The sequence below is a fragment of the Pan paniscus genome, chromosome X, assembly GCF_029289425.2.
Source record: "Pan paniscus chromosome X, NHGRI_mPanPan1-v2.0_pri, whole genome shotgun sequence".
NCBI classification, from domain to species: domain Eukaryota; kingdom Metazoa; phylum Chordata; class Mammalia; order Primates; family Hominidae; genus Pan; species Pan paniscus.
In genome coordinates, this window is record NC_073272.2 from 54808913 (window position 1) to 54833919 (window position 25007).

Sequence of the window (25007 nt, forward strand, 5' to 3'; positions counted from 1 at the left end):
TCACAGGCCTTTCTGTACCTCTGTTTCCTCATCTGCAAAATGTGGGTAATCTCCACTGCATAGAATACACATTAAGTGCTTAATATAGGGTTGTTATTAATATTAATGACTATCACATTCTTTTTAAAAATTTTTTATTATTTTTTAAAATTTGAGACAGGGTCTCACTGTGTTGCTCAGGCTGATCTCAAACTCCTGGCCTCAAGTGATCCACCACGCCTGGCCAACATTCTTTTAAATATTTAAAAGTGCTTAGCAGAATGCCTGAACACTGTACACTCCTGGGACACTATGACAACTTTCTATCATTGTTGTTATTACAATATTGATATCAGGGAGGCGGTAAGTAAAGTATATTTGGTAAGAGTGTGGGCTTTAGAGCTACACTGCCCAGGGTCTGGTTCTGATACTTAATAGTTATGTGAGTGGCCGGGCACGGTGGCTCACGCCTGTAATCCCAACACTTTGGGAGGCCAAGGCAGGCTGATCGCAGAGGCAGGCAGGAGTTTAAGACCAGCCTGGGCAACAAGCAGAAACCCTGACTCTACAAAAATTAAAAAATTAGGAGGCCGAGGCGGGCGGATCACTTGAGTTCGGAAGTTCAAGACCAGCCTGGTCAACATGGTGAAATCCCATCTCTACTAAAACTACAAAAAATTTAGCCAGGTGTGGTGGCACCCACCTGTCATCCCACCTACACGGGTGGCTGAGACACAAGAATCACTCGAACCGGGCTGGGTGCGTTGGCTCACACCTGTAATCCCAGCACTTTAGGAGGCCAAGGCGGGTGGATCACCTGAGGTCAGGAGTTCGAGACCAGCCTGACCAACAAGGTGAAACCCTGTCTCCACTAAAAATACAAAAATTAGCCGGGAATGGTGGCTGGTGCCTGTAATCTCAGCTACTTGGGAGGCTGAGGCAGGAGAATTGCTTGAACTTGGGAGGCAGAGGTTGTAGTGAGCCGAGATGGTACCATTGCACTCCAGCCTGGGCAACAAGAGAGAAACTGCATCTCAAAAAACAATAAAAATAAAAAATAAAAATAAAAAGAATCACTTGAACCCGATAGGCAGAGGTTGCAGTGAGCTGAGATCATGCCACTGCACTCCAGCCTGGGCAACAGAGTGAGGCTTTGTCTCAAAAAAAAAAAAAAAAAAAAAAAAGTCGCCAGGCATGGTGGCAAGCACAAGTAATGCTGGATACTCGGGAGGCTCTGGTTGGAAGATTGCTTAAGCCTGGGAAGTCGAAGCTGCAGTGAGCCATGGTCGCACCACTGCACCTCAGCCTGCATGACAGAGAAAGACTCTGTCTCAAAAATAACAATAATCTTGTGACCTTAGGCAAATTACTCTGTGTTGTAATTTCCTCATTCATAAAATAGGGTAATAGTAGCCATTCCATAAAGATAATAATAAATGAAGAATTAAATGAGTGGATACATGTAAAGAACATTGCCTATCATACAGTAAGTGCTCAACAGATGTGAGCTACTGTCATTATCATTGTCATTATCATTAAGATTATCATGGCCAGGCGCAGTGGCTCAAGCCTCTAATCCCAGCACTTTGGGAGGCCGAAGTGGGTGGATCACAAGGTCAGGAGCTCGAGACCAGCCTGGCCAACATAGTGAAACCCTGTCTCTACTAAAAATACAAAAATTAGTTGGACATGGTGGCGCGCGCCTGTAGTCCCAGCTACTCAGGAGGCTGAGGCAGGAGAATTGCTTGAACCCGGGAGGCAAAGGTTGTGGTGAGCTGAGATCACATCACTGCACTCCAGCATGGGCAAGAGCGAAACTCTGTCTCAAAAAAACAAAAAAACAAAACAAAACAAAAGACTATCATTACAGGTTGGGTAACTCTAATCCAAAATGCTTAGGACCAGAAACGTTTCAGATTTTGGATTATTTTGGATTTGGGATGCTCAACCTATATCCTTTTCTGTGGACCATCATCCCTAATCTTATAACTATAGCCCACCTCTGTCTCTACTTTCTTCCGTTCTTCCAGATCCAGACGGTCCTGGTCAGCTTTCTGGTCTCGATTGAATTTCTCCAGCTCCTGGGCCAGGGTAGCTGCTCTCTTGCTGGCTTCTTCTTTCAACCGGTGGTATTTCTTCACCTGTGGTAGGGACAGGGAAGGAGAACAGGGATGACCAAGTCAGCAGATATCAGCCCAGGGATCTCCTCCCTGCCAACCCCTTCCAGAGCTTACCTGATTCTCCTCCAAGGTCAAATCTCTGCCCTGACTCTGACTCTCTTCTTCCATCCGTTCTTCAAACTCCTGCCGGGCCTTCTCCACTGACAGCATCTCCTTCTCCAGCTCATCCATGTCACCTTTACGCTTCTTGTAGTGCTTCTGAGCATTCTGCAGAGACTTCTTGGCTGCTTCCAGCTTCTTGATTTTGTGGGAGGTGTTCTCCTTGGCTTTGATGTACTGAGGCCGCTTCTGGTTCAATTCTGAGTCCTTCTCCCTTTTGCCAGAGGGGTGGGGGAAACCAGTGAGCACTATGGAAGAAGGGAGGGTTCCCAGGCTTTTCACCCAAAGGAGAGCTTGAGCCCCTGAGCCAACCTCAGGGAATTACTTAAAAGAACATGGGCGTAATGCCCCACAGATCCTGAAAAAAAGGGGCAGTCTGACTACTCCCTGAAAGGTATGACTTCAGCCTGGCATTCCAGCCACTCCATAAGGCAAAGCTACCAACTCTGCCTCAACCCTGGCCAGGAAGCTCATTAACAACTCCCAAGAACATCCTGTATTTATTTAGTTGGCCCCTCAAATTCCTATCCTTTAAACTTCTAGCTTCAGTTTCCTCTTCTAGGAAGGCCTTCTCAGCCACTCCATTGGCTCGGCCTCACATTGGTTCCTCTTTCTTGGCAAGGCCACCACCCCTTTTGAGTTCTCCCTCATCTGAGTACCTGTCTACCCAGGGCCTGAGTGCTTAAATATTCTATTTGTCTAAACTGCAAGTCAAGAAATGTGCCTGGTTCTTACAAAAGCAAGTTAGGAGAATAACAGAGAAATGAGTATAGGTACTGAACTCCGGGCTCAAAGGAACCCTAATAAACAGCACGGCCTCTTGGTTTCCCACAAGTTGCAGGCCCAGGTCTGCCTCTTACTTGATCTCCTTCTCAATCTGCTGCTGCTCCCGCATCATTTTGCCCAGCTCCTTCTTCTTCTCCTTCAGTTCATCCTCCACCTTGTCCATACGCTTCTTGTCCTTCTCGATCTCCTTGTTCTTTGAGGCCAGTTCCTTGTTGAGCTTCTCAATTTCCACTTCATTATGGTAAAGCTTAAAGAGCTGCAGCTGTACCTGAGCCCGTACTACCTCATCCTTCAGGCGCTGGTAGCGGTCAGCCTGTGCAAACAGGGGAATGGTGGCAGGGGTGCATCGATAAGGCACTGGCTCCATCCTGGTCCCTCAGAGCCAAGAGGTAGCTTGGCCACCTACCTCTTCTTTCTCCTGCTTTGCTTCCTTGCGTTCAGCCGCAATATTTTTCTTGCGATGGTAATTAAACTGTGTGTCCTCTTCAGCCTTCACCATTTCCTTCTTTCGCTTGTCATACTCCTGCGCCAGCTCCCCAGAACGACTAATCTCTTCAAATAGAGCTGTCCTCTCTTTGGGGTTCTTCATGGCAATAGATTCCACAGCACCCTAGTAAAGGTCGAAACACTCTTCCACTTCAGACCCCAGCCAACCCAGTTCACCTTACCCATTTCCACTCCTTCACCCAGAAAAAGTTACCAACTTTCTCTCCCATGCCCCTGCTGCCACATTTCACACTGGGCTTTGAAGACAAATTCCTTGCCCTCTGAGGAGCACAGGGAGCCAAAGGGACAAAGACAACAAAGTGTTATGTGCAGTAACAGAAGCAGCATAGGAAAAGGACAAAATGAAGCTTGGGGGTAGGAGACTGATAGGGATATCTATCTCAGAAGGCTTCCCAAAGGTGACATCTGTGCTGAGTTTGGAAGCTGGAGGGAAACTAACCAAGAAAATAAAAGAAAAAAGGTGGCCAGGCGCGGTGGCTCACACCTGTAATCCCAGCACTTTGGGAGGCTGAGGCAGGCAGATCACCTGAGATCAGGAGTTCAAGACCAGCCTAGCCAAAATGGTAAAACTCCATCTCTACCAAAAATACAAAAATTAGCCAGGCATGGCGGCGGGCGCCTGTAGTCCCAGCTACTTGGGAGGCTGAGGCAGGAGAATCACTTGAACCCTGGAGACGGAGGTTGCAGTGAGCCAAGGTCGTGCCACTGCACTCCAGCCTAGGTGACAAGCGAAACTCCGTCTCAAAAAAAAAAAAAAAAAAAAAAAACAAGAACAAAAAACAAACAAACAAAAAAAACAGAGAAAAAGTTATTCTATGTAGAGGAAAAGTAATATGCAAAGACCTGTAGGCCAAAGAAAGCAGGTGAATTTGCAGAACCATAAATGGTTTATGTAGGCTGGAGTGCAAGGCTGGAGAAGAACATGCAGATGGTATTTGGATTTTGATGATGGTGTTTCCTAAATGATAGGCTTAGGAGTTTGGATCTCATCCTAAGGCAATAGTTCTCAAATTTCGGCCGACATCATAATAAACTGGAGAGCTTGGTAAAACACAAACTGCTGTGCCCCACCCCACAGTTTCTTCCAAGTCAGGAAGTCTAGGATAGGGCCTGAGAATGTGCATTTTCTAACATGTTACCAGGTAATGCTGATACTGCTGGTCTGGAGACTACAGTTTAAGAACCACCATTGTAAGGCAATACGGAATCACTGAAATGTTTTAAGGAAAAAAGGGAGGGGAAACAAAACAAATGTGTGTCCTCATAAGATGAACCTGGCTCAGGGGCCAGACTGAAGTTGGGAAGCTCAGTGAACAAGGTGCTACATTAGTTCAAGGGAGAGATGATAAAGCCTGAGATGGAGCAGACAGAGTGGGGATGGGACATGGTCTGGCAAAAACCAGATAGCCAATAACTGTTAAAAACGCCCACCTGGAAAACGAGGAAGTTACGAGCTTTGATGAGAATGCCCAACTTCTCTAATTCCTCACTGTACTCATGTAGTTGGACCACTTTGTTGTTGATCTTGTACTCAGAAGAACCCCCTACAAGACAATGCATGAGTTGGCAAGGGTCAGGCCTCCTTCCTGTCCCAATCAACTAGTCTAGCCACCTCCCAGGACCCAAGGAGAGCTTTCTGGCCAGCCTCACCCACCTACAATGACACGGGCAAAGGTACGGTCCTCAGCACCCTCCTCAGAGTAGACCATGCTGACAAAGGCCCGGTTGGCAGCTGGCTTGCCCACAGGAGCTCCATGGATCAGGTCCCGCAGGGTCTTTACCCGCAGGTTGCTGGTTTTTTCACCTAGCACAAAGCTGATGGCATCCATGAGATTTGACTTACCTAAGGGAAGAGGGACGAGGCAGTAGAGGGAAAGTCAGGATGAAGAGGAGAGGAAAAGGAATAAAGATATTGAGATGAACAAAAATGTCCCCTAATCACTCAGTACTCAGACTAATGGGAAGAGAGACTACTCCTCTGTCCCCATAAAGACTGAGCACAACCAAAGCTCTGGGTCAAAGGCTTAGGAAAAACAGTCCTTTTGCAGTTACTATATAGCAGCCAGAAGCTAGAACCCAGGACAAGCGTAGTGACTCACACCTGTAATCCCAGCACTTTGGGATGCCGAGGCAGGAAGATCGCTTGAGGCCAGGAGTTTGAAACCAGCTTGGACAACAAGGCAAAACCCAGTCTCTACAAAAACTTTAAAAATTAGCTGGGCATGAGCTACTCGGGAGGCTGAGGAAGGAGAATTCCTTGAACCTGGGAGGCGGAGGTTGCAGTGAGCCGAGATCGTGCCACTGCACTCTAGCCTGGGTGACAGAGCGAGACTCCATCTCAAAAAAAAAAAAAAAAAATTAGCTGGGCATGGTGGCATGCGCCTGTAGTCTCAGCTACTCAGAAGGCTGAGGAGGGAGGATCGCTTGAGCTCAAGAGTTCAAAGCTGCATGAGCTATGATGACACCACTGCACTCCAGTCTGGGTGACAGAACAAGACTCTCTTTAAAAAAATAGTGAAAAAAAAAAAAAAGAGGAAAGAATAGTTTAAAAAAAGAAGCTAGAACCCAATCTAAAGAAATGGTATATTCACAGAATGGATAGTTTTACAACCTTTAATGACATGGACAAAAGCCCACAATAAGTGAAACAAAAAAGACACAAAACTCAACAATGTTAAAATAATATAAAGTGGGCCGGGCATGGTGGCTCACGCCTGTAATCCCAGCACTTTGGGAGGCTGAGGCAGGTGGATCACCTGAGGTCAGGAGTTCAAGACCAGCCTGACCAATATGGTGAAACCCTGTCTCTACTAAAAAAATACAAAACTTAGCTGGGCGTGGTGGCGGGCGCCTGTAATCCCAGCTACTTGGAAGGCTGAGGCAGGAGAATCGCTTGAACCTGGGAGGTGGAGGCTGCAGTGAGCCAAGATCGTGCCACTGCACTCCAGCCTGGGCAACAGAGTAAGACTCCATCTCAAAAAAAAAATAATAATAAAATAATAATAATAATAATGTAAAGTAAAATTTAAAAATAGGCTGGGAGGAGGGGAAAATGGGAGTTTTTTTTTTCTTTTGAGATGGAGTCTTGCTCTGTTGCCAGGCTGGAGTGCAGTGGCGTGATCTCAGCTCACCACAACCTCCAACTCCCTGGTTCAAGGGATTCTCCCACCTCAGCCTCCCGAATAGCTGGGATTACAGGCACACATCACCACACCCAGCTAACTTTCTGTATTTTTAGTAGAGACAGGGTTTCACCATGTTGGCCAGGATGGTCTCGATCTTCTGACCTTGTGATTCGCCCACCTCGGCCTCCCAAAGTGCTGGGATTACAGGCATGAGCCACCACGCCTGGCCTGGGAGTTGTTTTTTAATGGGCATAGATTTTCATTTTTGCAAGATGAAAAAGTTCTAGAGATCGTTTGCACAAAAACGTGAATATATTTAACACTACTGAACTGTACACTTAAAAATGGTTAATTTAGGGAATTTTATGTGTATTTTACCACCATCTAAAAAAAGAGCATATTCCTGTTGTGATACAATATGAAACACACAGCATCATTTATGATGTATCTTGCCAAAAATATTTAACCTGAATCTATTTTTTTCCTTTTTTAAATTTTTTGTTATAATAAAGACAAGGTCTCGCTGTGTTGCCCAGGCTAGTCTTGAACTCCTGGCCTCAAGTGATCCTCCCGCCGTGGCCTCCCAAAGTGCTGGGATTACAGGCATGAGCCACCATATCCAGCCTAATTTGAATCTAAACAAGCCTTCAGACTTATCTTCCAGTTCCTAGGAAATACAGCAATACAATATAGAGGAACATAGTAAGGTTTTCATGAGGAAATCTTAACACAAACACAGAATGTGGGATGTTCTCAAAGACAAATGGCCTGGTCTTTTCAAAAAGTCAGTGTCTAAAAAGAAAGGTTGAGCCGGGCACGGTGGCTCACGCCTGTTATCCCAGCACTTTGGGTGGCCGAGGCGGGCGGATCACCTGAGGTTGGGGAGTTCCAGACCAGCCTGACTAACATGGAGAAACCTCGTCTCTACTAAAAATACAAAATTAGCTGGGCATGGTGGCACATGCCTGTAATCCCAGCTACTCAGGAGGCTGAGGCAGGAGACTCGCTTGAACCTGGGAGGCAGAGGTTGCGGTGAGCCAAGATCGCGCCATTGCACTCCAGCCTGGGCAACAAGAGCAAAACTCCATCTCAAAAAAAAAAAAAAGTGAGCGAACCATTCCAAAACATGAGAGATTTCTGAGACATAGGTAAACAGTGCACAAACTTTGACTGGACTCTGGTTCCAAAGTAACAAAAAGACATTTGGGGAGCAAGTTAAGGAAGCTTAAATATAAACTGGATAATTGATGACATGAGGAAATTTTCTTAGTTGTGATAACTGAATAGTGGTAGTACAGGAGAATGATGATTTTAAGAGGTGAATGCTGAAGCACTTAGGGGTGAAATGTAATTGAGTCTGTAATTTACTTCCAAATGACTAAGTAATGCACATATATGCTTGCAAATTTTCATAATAAAACTTGGGAGAAGAGAAGGCATAGGAAACAAATATATGAAAACGTAAACAGTGCAGCAGTGATTGCCTCTGAAAAGGAAACTAAGCAGCTAGGGTCAAGGGAGTCTTCTTTTTACTACTGTATATCCTTAAGGATTTTTAAAATTGTATACCATGTGCATGTACCAGCTATTCAAATAAATAAGGTTTTCAACATTAACAGTGGCTATCTTTTCAGTAGTGGAGTTACAGCTTTTACTTTGTTCATTTTAGAATCTGAAAACAAAAAAGGTTTCATTTATTTATTTTATTTATTTTTTGAGATGGAGTCTCGCTCTATCGCCCACGCTAGAGTGCAGTGGTGCAATCTCGGCTCACTGCAAGTGAGCCGAGATTGCACCTACCAAGTTCAAGTGATTCTCCTGCCTCAGTCTCCTGAATAGCTGGGACAAGCGTGTGCCACCACACCTAGTTAATTTTTGCATTTTTAGTAGAGATGGGGTTTCATCATGTTAGCCAGGCTGGTCTCGAATTCCTGACCTCAAGTGATCCACCCACCTCGGTCTCCTAAAGTGCTGGGATTACAGGCATAAGCTACCACGCCCAGACCTTATTCATTTATTTATTGAGACAGGGTCTGACTCTGTCACCCAGGCTGGAGTGCAGTAGCAGTATCACAGCTCTCTGCAGCCTTGACCTCCTTGGCTCAAGTGATCCTCCTGTCTCAGCCTCCCAAGTAGCTGGAAGCATGGGCATAAGCCACCATGCCCAGCTAGTTTTTGGATTTTTGCAGAAGCAGGGTCTCCCTATGCTAGGCTGGTCTCAAACTCCTGAGCTCCAGAGATCCTCCACCTTGGACTCCCAAAGTGCTGGGGTTACAGGCATGAGCCACTGTTCCTGGCCAAAAAAATAGATATTGTTTTAAAAGTTTAGGCCGGGTGCAGTGGCTCATGACTGTAATCCCAGCACTTTGAAAGGCCGAGGCAGGCGGATCACCTGAGGTCAGGAGTTTGAGACCAGCCTGGCCAACATGGTGAAACCCCGTCCCTACTAAAAATACAAAAATTAGCCAGGCACGGTTGTGTGCCTATAATCCCAGCTACTCGGGAGGCTGAGGCACGAGAATTGCTTAAACCCAGGAGGTGGAGGTTACAGTGAGCTGAGATCGTGCCACTGCACTCCAACCTGGGCGAGAGAGAGAGACTCTGTCTCAAAAAAAAAAGAAAAAAAAAAGTTTAGTCGGGCTGGTGGATAAGGAGGAACAGTTTAGTCTCTATAATTTCTATCTCAAGACTGTCCCTAAAGAACTTATATATGACTTTGAACTGAAGATCTGATTTCCAACACCTTTCTACTCAGCCATAAAAACAGCAGCCCAAGTCCTTCCATAGAGATGGTATAAGACTATGATTAGGTTGGACACGGCATCTCACGCCTGTAATCCCAGCACTCTGGGAAGCAGACGTGGGTGGATCACTTGACCTCGGGAGTTTGAGACCAGCCTGGACAACATGGCAAAATCCCATCTCTACAAAAAATACAAAAATTGGCTCGGCATGGTGGCACACTCCAGTTGTCCTGACTACTGGGAAGGCTGAGATGGGAGGGTTGCTTGAGCCCGAGAAGTTGAGGCTGCAGTGAGCCATGATTGTGCCACTGTATGCCAGCCTTGGTGACAGAGCAAGACCCTGACTCCAAAAAAAAAAAAAAATAGGCCAGGCGCGGTGGCTCACACCTGTAATCGCAGCACTTTGGGAGGCCCAGGTGGGCAGATCACGGGGTCAGGAGTTTGAGACCAGCCTGAACAACGTGGTGAAACCCCGTCTCTACTAAAAATACAAAAACTGGCCGGGCATAGTGGTGCACGCCTGTAATCCCAGCTCCTCAGGAGGCTGAGGCAGGAGAATAGCTTGAACCCGGGAGGCAGAGGTTGCAGTGAGCTGAGATCACGCCACTGCACTCCAGCCTGGGCGACAGAGAAAGACTTCATCTCAAAAAAAAAAAAAGAAAAAAAAGAAAAGAATCACTTGAACCCAGCAGGCAGAAGTTGCAGTGAGCCGAGGTCATGCCACTGCACTCCATTGTGGGCGTCAGAGTGAGACTCCGTCTAAAAAAGCTTGCAAACTTGGGCTTAGAACCAACAGACCAGGTTCTAATCTTACTTTCACTACTACTTAGCTGACCTTCCATTCCCTCACCTGGAAAAAGATGAAAAAAACCACAACTCACGGGTCTAAAAATATGTGCGGCACATACTTCTCTATTGGAGTGGCAGGAGCACAGGCATGGGTTCTGAGAACCACGGACAAGTTATCACACCTCTGTGCCTTAGTCTCCTCATGTATAAAACGAAGCTATTGGCATTTTCCTCCTAGGGTCATTTTGAGAATTTAAATGTAAAGGGTCCCTTGGCTGGGTGCAGTGGCTCATGCCTGTAATCCCAGCACTTTGGGAGGCTGAGGCAGGCAGATCACTTGAGCCCAGGAGTTTGAGACCAGCCTGGCCAACAGGGAGAAACACCAACTCTACTAAAAATACAATAACTAGCCAGATGGGGTGGCGCACGCCTGTAGTCCCAGCTACTTGGGAGGCTGAGGCACGAGAATCACTTGAACCCAAGAGGCAGAGGTTGCAGTGAGCCAACATCACGCCACTGCACTCCAGCCTGGACAACAGAGCAAGACTGTCTCAAAAAAAAAAAAAAAAAAAAAAAAGAAAGAAAAAGAAAAGAAAAGAAAAAGAAAAAGAAAAAACAGGGTCCCAATAAATAAAGTACTTGACACACAGAGTAGGTACTCAATTAATTAGTCCTATCCTAAGTCTGGACTCAGCTGTCTCCCTCATCACAGCAGGACTAGCACATCATGCAGACCAGGAGTCAGCCTTTTAGGAACCAATATCCAACCTTTGGGCTTCTCCCATCATTTCCAGGGAGGACAACATCATCTCACAACCACAAGCCTCTCTAATCACAATCAATATGGTAAACATTTTCGTAATATATATTATGGACTGAACACCAGTAAAACGTTTCAAGGAATGTCTGCTTTAGGGTACTCACAGGCCAATGAAGATACAAAAACATGCACCATCAATATAGGACTTAATAAACATTAATGTGTACCAAGTGTCTACGGTATGCCACAGAGGAAGACTCACTCACCAAAGGGACTAAAGGAATGGCTTGTAGAGGTGGGCCTTGAAGAACGGGGGCAAGTGGGGGAGTGCCATGGCCCTTTTCAGAACAGCTGGGAATACAAATCTACTAATGCTGAGGGGACTGAATGCCAAGAGGTACATCCTAGCTCTTCCAACAGGGGCCACTACACTAAAACCCGAGGAAACTGGGTGGACACCAAGCATTAGCCCTCCAGGCCAGTGGTTCTCAAACAAGTTGGGGGGTTGGGGGAATCACACACACCCTCTGTGACATCTGGCAATGTCTAGAGACAGTTTTGATTGTCATGCCTGGGGAGCAGGGGTGCTACTGTTATCTAGCAGGTAGATGCCAGAGATGCTGTTAAACATCCTACAATGCACAGAGCACATCCCACAGCAAAGGATTATCTCGCTGGAAATGTCAATAGTGCCACTGTTGAGACACTCAGTCTCCAGGAAAGGTACTCAGTATGTGCTACTTCAGCAAGGGCAGCCTCTTAGGCTAGGATATCATTCAGCTAGAACATCTCTGGGGTGGAAGAATACAGCAGGATTCCAAATGGACATCTGAGGTGAGAGGAATCCACGGTGTATCGTTTAGAGTTGGGAAGACACAAAATAGAGGCTTTACCTGACCACCCTTTCTAAAGACACCACCTAAGTCACTTTATCACATCCACCTGTCTCATTTCCTGTATAGCACTTATGACAGCCTAAAACCATCTTATTTTCTCCTTATCTTCTTTCCCCTCTGGAATATAAGTTCCCTGTGAGCATGGAGTTGGTTTATTCTATTCTCCGCTGTTTCCACAACTTGCAACTGAATAACTCCTGATAAACAATAAGCATTCAACAAATTTGGTAAATTAGTTAATTTCGGCTTTTGACGGTTTCGGTGGTAGGAAAGGGGCGAGTTCGAGGCAACTACCTCTGACATAGCGGTGGGGGGTGGGGATCGACACCTCAAGCATTCTAAAGACTGGAGCGCTGGGTCTGAAATTCAAAAGTGCCGCCTCCAGAGAAGAGTAGAAAGGAGTTGGAGTGTACCAATGCGAGGCGAGAGAGGACGCTGGGCTGAAAAAGAAGTGCACCGTTTGGGACCGAAGGCCACGGGAGAGCTACCAGCGTCCCCACATTCTCCGGAGGGGGTCAAGTAAGGCTGGGAAGCCGGCTCCGGCCGGTCCGGCGGGGAGCCGCGCGGCGGAGGACTGAGCTGGCGGGAAGCTGGCTCCAGACGCGACTCCTTTGGCGGGAGGGGGAAGTAGGCGGGGTAACTGGCAGCTCGGCCTGTACCACTGGGCCGGGGCGGGAGCCGCGCAGGAAGCGGCAAGTGACACCTGGAAGGGGTTCGAGTTAGAGCACCCGCGCGGGGAGAGTGGGTTCGAGCAGAACCCCCTCTGGACGGGCAAGGAACCCGTAAGGGTCCGCGACGTTTCAGGTTACATGGGCTGGGTTGTACTACTCTGGCACCGGATAAGGGGTCCAGGCCGGGACGTGCGCAGGGCCGCGGCCAGGTTTATCTCACCAGAGCCATTGGGTCCAATGATGGCGGTGAACCTCTGAAATGGTCCGATAATCTGTCGACCCTTGTACGACTTAAAGTTCTCAATCTCAATCAGTTTCAGGAACCCCATGACGGCCGCGGCGCCGGCGGCAGTAGGACAGGCCGCGCCGTACGCCCGAGAACTGAGGTAGCCCGCGCGGGAAACGCCGCAGTGCAAGCCGGGCGACCGGCAAATGTCGCGAGAATACGTCCAGGCCTAACGGGATTTTCGCCTTCCGGCAGGAGTGGGACCAGGGGCGGGGACTGATGTTGCGTATACGAGGAGCGAGCTGACGACTGGCGTGGTGCCTCCGCCCCCCTTTCTTGTTGCATGGCAACAACAAACACTTGCTCCTGCGGACCAGATCCCCGGAGGAGTTGTTGCTGGGCGGACTCAGAGCAGTTCTTGAGGTTCAAGGAGGCGGGGGAGACCTGAGCTCACGCTTGCTGAGACAGAAGTCACAGCAGGATTATGCCCCTCAGGGCAAGAGGAAGGTGGGAGCTCGGCTGTGGCTTTAGCCTGGCCAGCTTTCAAGGCTAGGACAAGGACAGGGTCGGCAATTGGAAGGACCCGGGGGGAGCGGAGAGCTGGACGGGAAGGAGGGGCCAACGGGAGGATTCAGTGTTAGGTGATCTCAGACTTTGCTAATGGTGGGGTGGGATTGGTGGCGGGACGGGTTGCGAAGGCGGATGGGTTGTGAATGGGACTGGGGCTACTCCCAGGCAACGGATACAGGCTGGGGAAGGCTACGGCCTGAGATACTACCCCTATCCCCTGCCTCCCTCCTGTTGTACCAAGCAGAGTTCAGAAACTGCCGCCGTAACCCAAGAACAAAGTTGCATGCAGAGCCAACCTAAGAGCTTCGAAATCGGGATTCCTTACTGAGAAAGGTATTTTGTGTGAACCCCCAGGAGTCAGGGTCCCTAAGCCAGCGCTCTCCACCTCCACCTACCTCTGCCTCCATGCCTCTCCCCCATCCCATTCCCACAGCTCTATACCACAATGCCACCTTACCTCTCTTCCCTCTCTGCTCTCTATCATTAATAAGGCAGGGGCCTTAGCAATCCAAGAAGCTTAAAATGTCAGCTGAATCTTCCCCTTCAGTGACCTTATACTGTGATGGCAGGTGAAACCAGTAGGTAAGTTGGTGCCATTCTCAGACTTAAACATAGAAAGGATCTGGTGGTTGCCATAATTATTCCTTTAACTATTTATTAAATTATGTCCGAAGGCTAGAAAGAGTCCTAAAGACTTAGGACAAGTCCAGGAAAGTGAGGAAGTGGCTGGGCATGGTGGCTGACAACTGTAATCCCATCGTGAGGGAGGCAGGCCAAGGCAGGAGGATCACTTGAGACCAGCAGTTCAAGACCAGCCTGGGCAACATAGTGAGACCCTATCTCTACTAAAAATTTAAAAATTAGCTGGGTGTGGCAACTCTCACCTCTGGTCTACCCAGGATGCCGAAGCAGGAGGATCACTTGAGCCTGGGAGGTTGAGGCTGTAGTGAGTGGTGTCCGCACCACTTCACTCCAGCCTAGGTGACAGAGCAATACCCTGTCTCAAAAATAAATAAAGGGAGGAAGCTTGGTAGATGGAATCTAGTAGGGGAGCCATAAATGAAGTTCAGTTGGGAGAAACAATCAGGCTGAGGGGATAAAATGGCTAAAAGACAGCAATCTCATGTAATCCATGGGGAAATACTGTTCCCTTTTAAAAGATGAGATGGTGAGCCTGGGTAACATAGCAAAACCCAATCTCTACAAAAAAATTTTAAAAATTAGGCAGGCATGGTGGCACACACCTGTAGTCCCAGCTACTCAGGAGGCTGGGGCAGGAAGATCCTTTGAGCCCAGGAGTTTGAGGCTGCAGTGAGCCATGATTGCACCACTACACTCCATCCTGGGCAACAGAGAGAGACCCCATCTAAAACAAATTAAAAATAAAATAAATTTTATTCTCTGCCTCAGCCTTCCAAGTAGCTAGGATTACAGGTGCCCACTGCCACGCCTGGCTAATTTTTTTGTATTTTTAGTAAAGACAGGGTTTCACTATGTTGGCCAGGCTGGTCTTGAACTCCTGACCTCCTGATCCACCTGCCTCGGCCTCCCAAAGTGCTGGGATTACAGGCGTGAGCCACCGCGCCTGGCCAAAAATAAAATAAATTTTTAAATTTAAAAAAGATGAGATGGCACTTGGGGGGGAAATTAAATTGGATCCTTATCTCACACCATACACAAAATGCAACTCCAAGTGGATTAAAAACCTAAGTGATGCCGGGCACAATGGCTCATGCCTGTAATACCAGCACTTTGGGAGGCCGAGGCAGGAGAATTGCTTGAGTTCAAGACTAGCTTGGGCAATATAGTGAGACCCCATGTATATTAAAAAAAATTAAATGGGGCCAGGTGTGGTGGCTCATGCCTGTAATCCCAGCACTTTGGGAGGCCAAGGAGGGCGGATCATAAGGTCAGGAGATTGAGACTATCCTGGCTAACACTGTGAAACCCCATCTCTACTAAAAATACAAAAAATCAGCCGGGCATATATGTTCAACTACTTCACAGGTACAAAATGGAAAACAAAACAAAACACCAAAAAGATCCAAATAGCTATAGGAGGAATTAAAGAATCACGCTCCAAACAAAGGAACAGCACATACAAAGGCCCTGGGGTGGGAACAGTTACTGTGTTGGAGGACTTGATCAGCTTGCCTGGAGCACTGTAAGCAAGGGAGACAGTGGTTTGAGACAAACTGGAGAGGTGTGCAGGAACTAGATCTTGAAAGCCCACAGTAAGGAGTTTGGATCTGATTCTAAGTATAGTGGGAAGCTAGTGGAGGATTTAAGCAGGTGAGAGACATGATCAGATTTATGTTTGCTAAAGTTTTTTTGGCTGCAGCTTTGGCTGGGTTACATGCCAAAAGTGAGCTTCCCAAAATATGAAGGAACACAGGCAAATTTAAGCTTTCTAGCCTTTCATTTGACCAGAAAATAAGTAATAAAAGTAAAAAAAAAAAAAAAAAGGGTGGGGGGACATATATTTCAGAAAAGAAAGCTGCTTCTGGTTTCTGTGATTGGGCTATAGGAGTCAATAGAGGAAGCTGGAATACCAACATGGAGACAGTTGTGGTTATTCAGGAAGCTGGCAATGGTGGCTTGGATAAGGGTTATTTTGAAAGAAGAAGGAGTGAGGGAAAGGAAGGATTAAAGGATATCTCCTAGGTTTTTGGCCGGAGCAACTTGGTGAATGGTGGTGCCACTTACTGAAATAAGGAAAACTGAATAGAGTATAATGAAAAAGGAGTGTTGTAGATGTGTTTGAGGCTTAGAAAGGTGAGCAGGGGTCAGATCATGAAGAACCTTATAAATCTGGCAAAGGGGGTTGGGCCTTATAAGCACTGGGGAGCCATTGCTTTAAAGGTGCTTTCAAAGGCTTTACGCTGAGGAGTGCCATGGTCAGATTTGCTTCCCAAAGATCACTCTGGTAGCCAGTGCAGAGAAATCCAGTGCAGAGAGGGTAACGTTGGAGCAAGAGAACCCAGTGGGGCTCCTGAGATACTGCCTGACACCAGATTGTGAGGCCTGAATTAAGCTGGTGACAGCAGAGATGGAGGGCACAGATACGAAATATATCAGGAAGTAAAATCAGTAGGAATCAATAACTGCTGAAATATTATAGGGAGAAAGGAATGGGGGTGGCGTGTAGTCAAAGATGGTGGTCGGCACTGATGGGCCATTCCACCTCCCTTTTGCTCCAGATGTATAACATAAAACAGTCAACAGATACCAAGGAAGCAGCAGCCATCGAGGCTAGAAGAAATCGAGAAAAAGAGCGACAAAACCGATTCTTCAATGTGCGGAACCGAGTCATGGGGGTGAGTGGGTAGTAGGGACTGTTGCTCAGGATCAGGGCCACCTCACTCTTACACCTGGAGAGGAACGTGTAACAGTGCCCATGATAGCCCTTCCCCTGATTCAAGTAGGCCCCTAGGGCAGGAAAGGAAAGAGAGGGAGAGAAAGCACCCACCCCTACAGGCCTGGGAAGAGCTTTGGAAGAGGGATAGGTCAGTGCAGGGGAAGAGACTAGGGGAGACGGCTGACCCTTCTCCAGTCAGCTCTGGGCCATGTGACCTGGTTCTTGAGACAGGCAACATGGAGCTAAAAGAGGCCTAAAGAATATTTGGAGTCCGGGTGCAGTGGCTTACACCTGTAATCCCAGCACTTTAGGAGGCTGAGGTGAGCAGATCACACAAGGTCAGGAGTTAAAGACCAGCCTGGCCAACGTGGTGAAACCCTGTCTCTACTGAAAATACAAAAATTAGCTGGGCGTGGTTGTGCATGCCTGTAATCCCAGCTACTTGGGAGGCTGAAGCACAAGAATCACTTGAATCCAGGAGGAGCAGGTTACAGTGAGCCGAGATCACACCATTGCACTCCAGCCTGAGCGACAGAGTGAGACCCTGTCTCAAAATTACTGCATATACCTAAACTATCTCTGCAAGGCTATGTTAAGAAACTTAACCAGGCTGAGAGACAGAGATGGAAGGGACACTTACGCCTCACTAAACTGTATTCCTTTTTGTATGATTTTGAAATGTGATAAATGAATTATAATAAAAATAAAGAGAAAATATTGATAGTTTAAGAAACAAAATATTGCTAGGTGAGTGGATAGAGGGGGGATGCAGCATGGTATTCTGGAAAAGACCCCGTAAGTATTTAAGGCCAGGTCTGCTGACTGTTATGTGTGTGGCTTTGGATAAATCACCTGTCTTCTCTGAGCCCCAGGCTCCTCTTCTGTAAAATGAGGCTGAGGGAAGTCAGGTGAGTGTTAACACACAGTGGCAGCTTTGAAAACCAGTGCATAGTGCCTGCCGTAAGAAGTTGGCTAGGGTATTAGTGTTCTGATTGAGATCCAGCTGACAAGCTGACAAGCATTTCCTCGGGGCCTGCTCTGTGCCAAGTACTGTGTTGGGCAGTGGGGATACGAAAATGACTAAGGCCCAGTTTCTGCCCTGAAAGGGTTCACAGTCTGGTGGAGGAGAGAATACAGAGAGGCGAACATCAATATAATGTAGACAGTGGGTTCTAGATTCTACAGGAGTAGAACCTGCCTGAGGGGTCAGGAAAGTGAAGGCTGAGCTGGTCTCGAAGGACGAATTGGAATTTGTGTAAAGAGGGGAGGAAAGTGTTCCAAGTGGAGGGAGCAGCTTGAGCAAAGGCTATTGGTTCAAAACAGCCTAAGATATTCAGGGAACTGTAAGCACAGCTCATAAGGGTAAGGTGGGACTAAGAGATGAGGCCAGAGAAGGAGGCAGAGGCTAGACCATGGAGAGGCTTACAAACCATGCTCAGGAGCTAGAACTTTATCCAGTAGGTACTGGGGAGCTACAGGATTCTGAAACAGGTAAATTCTAAGAAGTTTGTGGTAGGACATTGAAGGCCCCCTGCTGGGCCCCTACTCTGATTGTGCTCCTTTCTTTGGGATCAGGTGGATGTCCAGGCCCTGAACAACCAGGTGGGAGACCGAAAGCGTCGGGAAGCAGCAGAAAGAAGCAAGGAGGCAGCTTATGGTAAAAGCCAAAAGCCAGGGGCCAGACAAGGGTGTAAAGAAAGAGCTCGAGTGGGCTGAGGTAGGGCAGTTCTGCCTCTGTGGCCTGAGGCCCTGGGGTGGTGGGACAAACTGGATGGACCTTGAGAGTAGAGGATATGCTAAGTGGACTCTGTCCCTCCTGGGGTATCTTCTCCATATCCTTGCTCACCACCCCCAGGTACCAGCCAGGTGCAGTATGATGTGGTAGTCCAGATGTTAGAGAAGGAAGAGGCAGATCGAACACGTCAGCTGGCCAAGAAAGTCCAGGAGTTTCGGGAGCAGAAGCAGCAGCTCAAGAACGGGCGTGAATTTAGTCTTTGGGATCCAGGCCAAGTCTGGAAGGGGCTTCCAACCTATCTTAGTTACAGTAATACCTATCCTGGTCCAGCCAGCCTGCAGTACTTCTCTGGGGAAGATCTAGACAGGGACACACGGCTAAGAATGCAGCAGGGGCAGTTCAGGTACAACTTGGAAAGGCAGCAGCAGGAGCAACAGCAAGCCAAGGTTGATGAGAATTATGCAGGTAAGCAGCCCGGCCCTCCAGACTCAGAGACCTGAGGCCTAGTGGGGATCTTTCCTAAGCTGAGTACAGCACCCAGGGGACCAAAACTGTGTGGGGAGGTCCAGTTATCCATAGGGTTGGTGCTGAAATGTTAGGTTGTGCAGACCCCAACCTCCCTGACTTCCTTCAGTAACTGACAGTGTAGCATTGTTCTTGATTAGTTTGGCACTCCATTACGTGGAGGCAGCACAGTGCAGACAGACCTAATGGCTCTGCCACTTACTAGCTGGTTTGGGCAAATGAATTTTCCCTTCTGTGCTTCAGTTTCTTCATCTTTAAAATGAGAATAATAATTTATACCACATAGAGTAGCTACTATTATGATATTGTCTGTGGCCACATCCTTCTCTTCCATTAGAAGAAGCCCTTCAAGGGCAAGGACCATGTCTTATCTACTTGCACTGTTCACCCTTCACATCAACCCTGTTACAGCACTCTGTTCTGTTGGACCACTTATTGTAGTTGTAGCTAATTGTGAAAGTATTTGTTTAATATCTGTCTTCTCCCTAAAATGTCAGCCTACTGAAGATGAACCATCTCTTTCATGTCTACCCATCTCCCAGTTGCATAGTACAGTGTCTGACAGGTCTTAGGAACAGCAAGGAGCTCAGTGTGGCTGGAGCAGAAAAAAATTGTCAGTACCTTTGCTCATGCCATGCCCTCAGCCTGGAATGCCCTTTGCTCTTTTAGCCTGTATACAAAATGTATTTCAAGGATCACCTCTTCCTGGAAGCCTTCCTCTTTTCCACCACCCAAAACCCTCTTAATACCCTGTGTACATCCCTGCCATTGCTCTTGCCAGATTGTGGTCTATCTATGTTTGATCTGTGTCCCCAACTAGACAGGGAGTTCTCTGAGGACAGGATTTAATTCGATGGTATCATTAGAACCCAGCACATGGCCCTTAGACTGAGATTCAGAGATATGAAATGATTTACCCAAAATCACACAGCTCAGAAGCAGCAGAACTGACATTGGGACCCAGGTCCATTGGAGGCATCTTTTAGTTATGCACTTGAGAAATCGTTGTTGCTGCACCTAGTTCCTTCCACATCCCTACAACTCGGACACTAACCCCCTCCTAAACATTTGTACACACACAAACACAAAACTTGCTGAACAAATGGCTGGATGAGTGAAACAGGAATGGAGCAAGCCAGTACAGTACCCCAGCCATATTTCTCTGTGTAGATGCGCTCAGTAACCAGCTGCGCCTCGCCATGGACGCACAGGCCACCCATCTGGCCAGGCTGGAGGAGTCCTGTCGTGCGGCCATGATGTGTGCCATGGCCAACGCCAACAAAGCGCAGGTATGGCCTGAGCCATGCAGTACCTTGGGCTCTCCCCAACTCCTGAACAAAATCCTGGGGAACCTTAGCCATATTCTTCCTCTTACATCCCCTCTTAAATCAGCATCAGCCCTCTCATCTGAGTACTCCCCCTTCACTGAAGGCCCCTCTTAGGGTACAAGTCACTTCTCCCCACCTCCAGAAGCAGGATGACTTGAGAACAGAACATTGCCCTCTCATCCTCCGCTTCTCAGTCTAAAGGCTTCCTGAAGGCAGAGAAGTTCCCTGCCCATTCTCCCCAACACATATTAGGGGCATTGAAAGGCCATGCAGTATCTGTTCTTTCTCCTTGAGATGGAAGAGTAGGGCCATGTTCCCCCCTCCCCTGTGACAGAGTTCCCTGAGGTTGGGCACCCAAATGTTTGCATTTGGGGGCTCCACCAGGCAGCTGTGCAGGCTGGGCGTCAGCGCTGTGAGCGTCAGCGTGAACAGAAGGCCAACCTTGCGGAGATCCAGCACCAGAGCACGAGTGACCTACTGACTGAAAACCCCCAGGTCGCCCAACACCCTATGGCTCCCTACCGGGTCCTGCCCTATTGCTGGAAGGGCATGACTCCAGAGCAGCAAGCTGCCATCAGGAAAGAGCAGGAAGTACAACGCTCTAAGAAGCAAGCACATCGTCAGGCTGAGAAAACACTGGATACTGAATGGAAAAGCCAGACCATGAGCTCAGCCCAGGCAGTGCTGGAGCTAGAAGAGCAGGAGAGGGAATTGTGTGCTGTATTTCAAAGGGGTCTAGGATCCTTCAACCAGCAGCTGGCTAATGAGCAAAAAGCCCAGTGAGTTCTAGGTGGTAGTGGTGGAGATAAATGCCAAGGGAGGGAGAGGAGGGATGGTGAGGAACCATGGAGAGAGGGAAAGCATGTCAGCTGAGACCTCTGGACTTCTTTCACAGGCAGGATTACCTGAATTCAGTAATCTACACCAATCAACCTACAGCCCAGTATCACCAGCAGTTTAACACCAGCAGCCGCTAAGTTCAGGATGTTTATCTCTCCCTTCTCCTCCATCAAGCTCACAGGTGGTTAGGAGTCAAAGAGAAAAATGCTGCATACTCCCACCTTCTAACCTAGGTAATAAAGTTCTGCACTCAAAATCAAGTCCACATGTTGTAACAGGACACAAAGTATTATGAAGGTACTGCCTTTCCCACCCCACCCTGGAGCTCTGAGCATCCAACCCTGTCACAGCCTTCACATTTCTTCCCCATGCCAGGCCCCCTAGCACACAACACTGCCTACACTCTGTGAGAAAAAGAGACTTTATTAGGCACAGAGGGCGACTGGTAGGCAGTTACAAAATGGCTACTGGGCTTCCTCCCAAGCTGGAGAGTAGTACCCCAGGGAAAGGAAGGGCAGAGGAGCGTGTGTTTTCTCTGCCTTCTCCCTTCAAGGCTGCATACGAATGGCCCCATCCAGCCGGATGACCTCTCCATTGAGGAATGGGTTCTCGATGATGGCCTGTACCAGGTGAGCATACTCAGCAGGGTCACCCAGTCGGCTAGGGAAGGGCACTTGGCTGGCCAAGAAGTTGCACACTTTCTCTGGGAGGCTGGTCAGCAGTGGGGTGCCAAACAGACCTAAACAATATAGCCAAATTCAGAGACTCACCCTTGCTTTCATGTTTACCTGGTTCTTCCTTACTTTAGCCCTACTTCTTGGTGCTTCTCTGGGGCCCAAAGATAAAAGGCTGCTGCTGCTTAGGTGGCGGATACCTTCCCCTCTCAACTGTCCATGGATCCCACCCAATCCCAGGTATGATGGAGAGAGGGGATATGTCTACCTGGGGCAATGGTCATCACCCGGATACCTATGGGAGCCAGATCCCGAGCAATGGGCAGTGTCATGCCCACTATTCCCCCCTTGGAAGCAGAGTATGCAGCTTGTCCAACCTGGAGAAAGAGTAGAGGTCATAGGTGGGAGGGCCCCAACAAGTCACTTAGGAGGCATAAGTCTTACCCCTGCCCACACACCTGACCCTCGAAGGCAGCCACACTGGCAGTGTTGATGATGACCCCACGTTGGCCTCCCTGGTCTGGTTCATTCTGGCCCATCTCACCAGCCACCAGGCGGATCACATTGAAGGTGCCCATGAGATTCACCTGTAGGATAGATGGAGACATGCTATAGGACCTGAGGCAGAAGAAGCCTTTGTCCCCTAAAAACTTTGGGGTCCTCCACAGCCAGATACTTCTTACTCCCACCATCCCTGGAGAACTTCCAAGGCCTTACATCAAGAACTCGCTGGAAGTCTTCCAAGGTATGGGTCTGGCCCTTCTTTAAGTTGTACGTCTTGCTAGCCACCGCGATGCCTGCACAGTTGACAGCTACATCCACACGGCCAAACTTTCCTTTTGCTAGAGCCAGAGCTGTTTGCACATCCTTCTCAGAGGTCACCTTCAAAGGGAGAAGTGGAGAAGGTATTCATCTCCCAGCACCCACTCTTCACCACTAAACCTGAGGGAGGGCAGGGCAGGGCATGCCCAGTCCTTGGGTGAGAAGAGATTTGTGAGAAGGGAGAGGCCAAGAGAAAGGTTGTAAAACTTGAGAGATAGGCTGGGTGCGGTGGCTCATGCCTGTAATCTCAGCACTTTGGGAGGCCGAGGTGGGTGGATCACTTAAGATCAGGAGTTTGAGACCAGCCTGGCCAACGTGGTGAAAACCCGTCTCTACTAAAAATACAAAATTAGCCGGCATAGTGACACATGCCTGTAATCCCAGCTACTTGGAAGGCTGAGGCAGAAGAATCGCTTGAACCCGGGAGGCAGAGGTTGCAGTGAGCTGAGATCGTGCCATTGCACTGCAGCCTGGGCAACAGTGAGACTCTGTCCCAAAAAAAAAAATTGAGAGAGTAGGTCAAAGGTGAAAATATTAGGTAATATAGAGCAGTGTTGCAAAACATTTTTCAAATCAATACCTTCTTGATAAATTCACATGCTCCTGAAGATTCTTAATTGCTGTGGATCAGAGCACTAATGCAACCCTGTTGTGAGGTCGGGTGCAGTGGCTCACACCTGTAATCCCAGCACTTTGGGAGGCCGAGGCGGGCGGATCACGTGAGATCAGGAGTTCAAGACCAGCCCGGCCAACATGGTGAAACCCCATCTCTTCTAAAAATACAAAAAAAAAATTAGCTGGGCGTGGTGGCAGATGCCTGTAATCCCAGCTACTTGGGAGGTTGAGGCAGGAAAATCGCTTGAACCCAGAAGATGGAGGTTGCAAGGAGCTGAGATTGTGCCACTGCATTTCAGCCTGGGCAACAGAGCGAGACTCCATCTCAAAAATAAAAATAAAAAATAACCCTCTTGTGAGAATTATTGATAGGAAGATAAACTAGCTTTTTTGTATCCTTACCTGCTAAGATGATTTCATCAAGTTTCACTTTCTGTAGTTTGTTTCATGAAAACAAGTTTTTTGACTTTGTAAATATAAAATTACAAGGCACAAAATGCATTTTCAAACCATACATAACTCCTCCAGGAGATTGTTATGTCCAATCCCCATCCTCATTGTTGTGAATCCCAGCTTTAGAGAATCCTTATCACAGGTGGTCCCACAGTGCTTGAAGGCTCAGGCCAAAAGAGACAAGGAGATGGGTCTACCGCCCCCATAGAGGAGACCCTTATGGGAGGGACCCCCACAGGTTCCCAGGCCGGTGTTGGTGACCTCATGCACACCCTGGGAGAGGAGAGGTGACCCCACTTACGTCGGCTGGGGCGAAAACGCAGTTGTTTCCTAACTTCTTGGCCTGGGCCTCCCCACCCGAGTTGGGCAGGTCCAGAAGCACAGCAGAGGCTCCCTGCCCCACAAGTCGCTCCGCCGTGGCCAGGCCCAGGCCCGAGGCTCCTCCGGTTATTACCGCCACCAGGCCCTGTCAAAAGGGACATGGTCAGGGTCAGCTGTTACATTGCCCAGACCATCCCCACGCTGTCGCCTGCCTGTTCTCCAGGCTTCTGAGGAGAAGGGGGGAGGGGAGAGGTCGTGGTCACCCCTGCGGGTAAACTAGGTGTGCTGCTTCTCCTCAGCGTTGGGACCTCGGGGGCAGAAGGGATCTCATCCCCAGACAGCCCGTCCCGTGACGATAGATAGATAGATGATAGATAGATAGACAGACAGACAGACAGAGGCGCCGCGGAGCGTTGACTTTCACCTCGAGCCCAACGGCCACAATACCAGGCCTACATAAGCATGACCCTTTCCCTCGAAACCGATCTCTTTCTCCTAGTTCCACGGCCGCGCTGTCCCGGCCCGTAAAGGAAGGCAAGCAACAGAGGCAAAGAACCTTCTACCTTCACGCTCCGACACGCTGCTGCCATCTTGTCGCCGGCCACTCCACGGGATGGGGGCGCGGGCGCTCGTTGATTGGCCGAGGCGAAGCGGCGGAAGGGGCGGATGCGACGGGCCGGGGCGTCTGCCGCTGCCGCATGAGACGTGGGGGCGTGGCCTGGTACGCTAGTCCTTTAGCCAGAGGGCGGATTCCGCCTGCTAAGGTATCCCCAGAGTTATTTCAACTGGGGAAAGAGACCAATAGCAGAAGTACAATACCACAACACCCCTCGTCCTACTCTCTAGCTGGCCTTTTGGCAAGTGGCCTGCTCCGCGTGGGGGAAGAGGGGTGGATATTGAGAACGGATGCCTTTCTCCTCTGAAAAAGTCTTAATTCAAGTATGAATGTATTTGAGACTCCTATATGCTAGACGGTGTGCGGGGCACCTGGGATACCCAGCGGA

The 25007-nt window shown here is 48.5% G+C and overlaps 3 protein-coding genes across 8 annotated transcripts in view; 1 reads left to right on the forward strand and 2 right to left on the reverse strand.

Moving 5' to 3' along the window:
* Positions 1-12960, reverse strand: part of SMC1A (structural maintenance of chromosomes 1A) — a 61187-nt gene extending 48227 nt beyond the window's left edge. For 2 of the 4 annotated variants that reach the window (XR_008622880.2, XM_003805897.7), the window contains exons 1-7: positions 12757-12913; positions 5206-5394; positions 4983-5095; positions 3451-3654; positions 3119-3357; positions 2214-2472; positions 1980-2120 (exon numbers count right to left, since the gene is read on the reverse strand). Coding sequence is in view for 3 of the 4 variants with exons in the window: in XM_003805897.7 (XP_003805945.1) it covers positions 1980-2120; positions 2214-2472; positions 3119-3357; positions 3451-3654; positions 4983-5095; positions 5206-5394; positions 12757-12865 (1254 nt within the window). In the remaining variant the exon portion in view is untranslated. Of the gene's footprint in view, positions 1-1979; positions 2121-2213; positions 2473-3118; positions 3358-3450; positions 3655-4982; positions 5096-5205; positions 5395-12159; positions 12306-12756 lie in introns of all 4 variants that reach the window. The other 2 variants (XM_024927199.3, XM_063601536.1) reach the window with 2 other exon arrangements.
* Positions 12851-21442, forward strand: RIBC1 (RIB43A domain with coiled-coils 1). 3 transcript variants are annotated; one of them, XM_008976435.4, is made up of 9 exons: positions 12851-13269; positions 13577-13665; positions 13824-13914; positions 16533-16649; positions 18266-18347; positions 18546-18890; positions 20121-20239; positions 20663-21057; positions 21174-21442. In XM_008976435.4, the coding sequence occupies exons 4-9, from the start codon at positions 16533-16535 to the stop codon at positions 21253-21255; spliced, it is 1140 nt and encodes a 379-aa protein (XP_008974683.2). In that variant the 5' UTR covers positions 12851-13269; positions 13577-13665; positions 13824-13914; the 3' UTR covers positions 21256-21442. The 3 variants fall into 3 exon arrangements, with proteins under 3 accessions (XP_008974683.2, XP_003805946.2, XP_008974706.2); XM_003805898.5 differs by lacking the exon at positions 13824-13914; XM_008976458.4 differs by lacking the exons at positions 13824-13914; positions 18546-18890; positions 21174-21442 and having other exon boundaries at positions 13023-13269; positions 20663-21061.
* Positions 21443-21523: 81 nt separating this feature from the next.
* HSD17B10 (hydroxysteroid 17-beta dehydrogenase 10) lies at positions 21524-24689 on the reverse strand. Its single transcript, XM_003805899.5, has 6 exons — positions 24567-24689; positions 23984-24148; positions 22510-22674; positions 22251-22379; positions 22061-22169; positions 21524-21857 (listed from the first exon to the last, which is right to left on the reverse strand). Exons 1-6 carry the CDS (start codon positions 24591-24593, stop codon positions 21667-21669), a joined length of 786 nt encoding a protein of 261 aa, XP_003805947.1. The 5' UTR covers positions 24594-24689; the 3' UTR covers positions 21524-21666.
* Between the last annotated feature and the right edge of the window lie 318 nt (positions 24690-25007).

Excerpts from the sequence above, each read along its gene's own strand:
- RIBC1 (XM_008976435.4), top strand. The coding sequence starts at position 16,533 with ATGTATAACATAAAACAGTCAACAGATACCAAGGAAGCAGCAGCCATC. Across the intron at positions 18,348-18,545 it reads AAGCAAGGAGGCAGCTTATG|GTACCAGCCAGGTGCAGTAT; the intron begins GTAAAAGCCAAA and ends CACCACCCCCAG. Across the intron at positions 20,240-20,662 it reads CCAACGCCAACAAAGCGCAG|GCAGCTGTGCAGGCTGGGCG; the intron begins GTATGGCCTGAG and ends GGGCTCCACCAG.
- HSD17B10 (XM_003805899.5), bottom strand. The coding sequence starts at position 24,593 with ATGGCAGCAGCGTGTCGGAGCGTGAAG. Across the intron at positions 22,675-23,983 it reads GCGTTTTCGCCCCAGCCGAC|GTGACCTCTGAGAAGGATGT; the intron begins GTAAGTGGGGTC and ends CTCCCTTTGAAG. Across the intron at positions 22,170-22,250 it reads TGGCTGCCTTCGAGGGTCAG|GTTGGACAAGCTGCATACTC; the intron begins GTGTGTGGGCAG and ends CTCTTTCTCCAG.